Raw genomic sequence first — 1,736 nt, forward strand, 5'->3', positions numbered from 1 at the left:
GCTATGCGCAGGAGGCATAGGGATGACGGGACGAAGAGACAAAAAGCTTGGACCGACCGATGAGCAATGAACTTGCGCGCGCAGCACGCACGGTCGTAGTGTTCCTGCGTGAAACTACTTCGCCGTCGGAGAGTGCGGATAAACTAGGAATAAAGAAGAATACAACGCTGAATGGTACAGCAAGCGAAACCGGCCGATCTGCCTTGTACTGTACGAGTCGTATGAGCAACACTCATTATCATGATACAGAGATGTGAACAAAAGCCTTACTTGGCTTGTTGCTGTGACTACCGAAGTCTATGGGATTGAGGAGCAGCTGAAAACAGCTACAAACCAGAACAACATGTTTTTGAACTACATGCTGATTCGAAGCTATCCCCGAAACTATGAGAAGGTGGGTGGAGAACCCACAGTGGGTGGCCACCCACTTCGACCCACTGGAGTCATCTTAACCCAGGAGGTCAGATGGTAGAGTCAGCACAATATCGTGCTGCACCATTGGTCAGCCAAACTTCTGATGCAATCAATGATACGCTCCGCTAGGCTTCGCTACGCTAATCCTAACATCACGTCCTTTGATGAGCCACATTTCCTCTTTCAACACTGAGACTTCGAATGTGACAATGCAAGTTTCTACTGCTGCCAATTCGTGCGTACGTGGCACACGTACACACATGTAACACGCATTGCGCGCGTATGATGGTTTTGCAGCTTGTTCGCGCGCGTATGCACGAATCTCGCTCGCCCATTATTCGTTGCATGGAACGGCTCGCAGCCCTCAGGCTGAAATGGATAAGATAAGAAGCCTTATTACCTATTATGGCTATCCCAGGTGTTGTTGAGTCAACCAGTGCGGGTGTTACTACTAACATGGTGGAGAACCCGCTGGCTGAGCTCCTTGAAGTCCTCGGTATTGCTGAACCCTCACTACTACTATGGTTATCTGCCGCTGAGTTAGAGACTGCCATGGAAGGCCAACCTCTTAGTAAGAAGGTCTATCTACGACGTACCTTCTTCACCTATATAGACGCCGAAGGCCCTAACTCTCAAGCTGCAAGCCTCTCTCGAAGGCCAGCAAACACAGTACATCCACAGCAGGTTACATCTTCTGCTGCCACTGTGCAGGTCTACCCTCAAGGAGTGCCCCAGGCCCCTCTCATGCAAGGTCAACAACACCCTTCTATCAACGACATCACCAACGTGGCGTATTGGTGTGATCTATCCCACAACTATGATAAAGAGAAGGCGCTTGATACAACGAAGGCCATCAATGCTGTTTCCCATATCAAGTGCCCCGACAACAAACAGTACAAGGGAAACTCTGATAACAGGAGTATCAACTACTTCCTGAGTCTTATCCGCTGTGAAGCAAAACAAACAGCGCTGGGCCCTCGATTATCGTACATCTACCTATCCAATTGTCTTAGCCAGTCGGTCAAGAGGAACTTACAGATCCACTTGGAAACTACTATGGACCCCACTCTCTACTTGAACGACTATGTTCTGACACTATCACAAGCACTTGGCTACCTTCAACATAAGTACTCTCTGTCGAATTCACATGCGGAAGTCATGAGATACTTCTCTGACGTCAAGATGGACAATGGTGACATCAACATTTACGATTACCTCGACCGTATGGAATCTGCTGTTGCCATGTGTGCGAGTGTTGGCCTCCATCTACAACCCAGTCAAGTCAACCTACACTATCGTGAAGGCCTCCATCCCACTCTGAG

General features: G+C 48.8%; 1 protein-coding gene across 1 annotated transcript; it reads left to right on the top strand.

The window, feature by feature from the left end:
- Positions 1 to 819: 819 nt before the first annotated feature.
- Positions 820 to 1,606, top strand: Pmar_PMAR010030 (hypothetical protein; the record flags this gene model as incomplete). The annotated part of the gene is made up of 1 exon (XM_002786647.1): positions 820 to 1,606. A coding segment is annotated over one exon (787 nt), but the record flags the coding sequence as incomplete, so codon positions are not given.
- Positions 1,607 to 1,736: the final 130 nt, after the last annotated feature.

This window comes from Perkinsus marinus (genome assembly GCF_000006405.1).
Source record: "Perkinsus marinus ATCC 50983 genomic scaffold scf_1104296931380, whole genome shotgun sequence".
Lineage (NCBI taxonomy): Eukaryota > Perkinsozoa > Perkinsida > Perkinsidae > Perkinsus > Perkinsus marinus.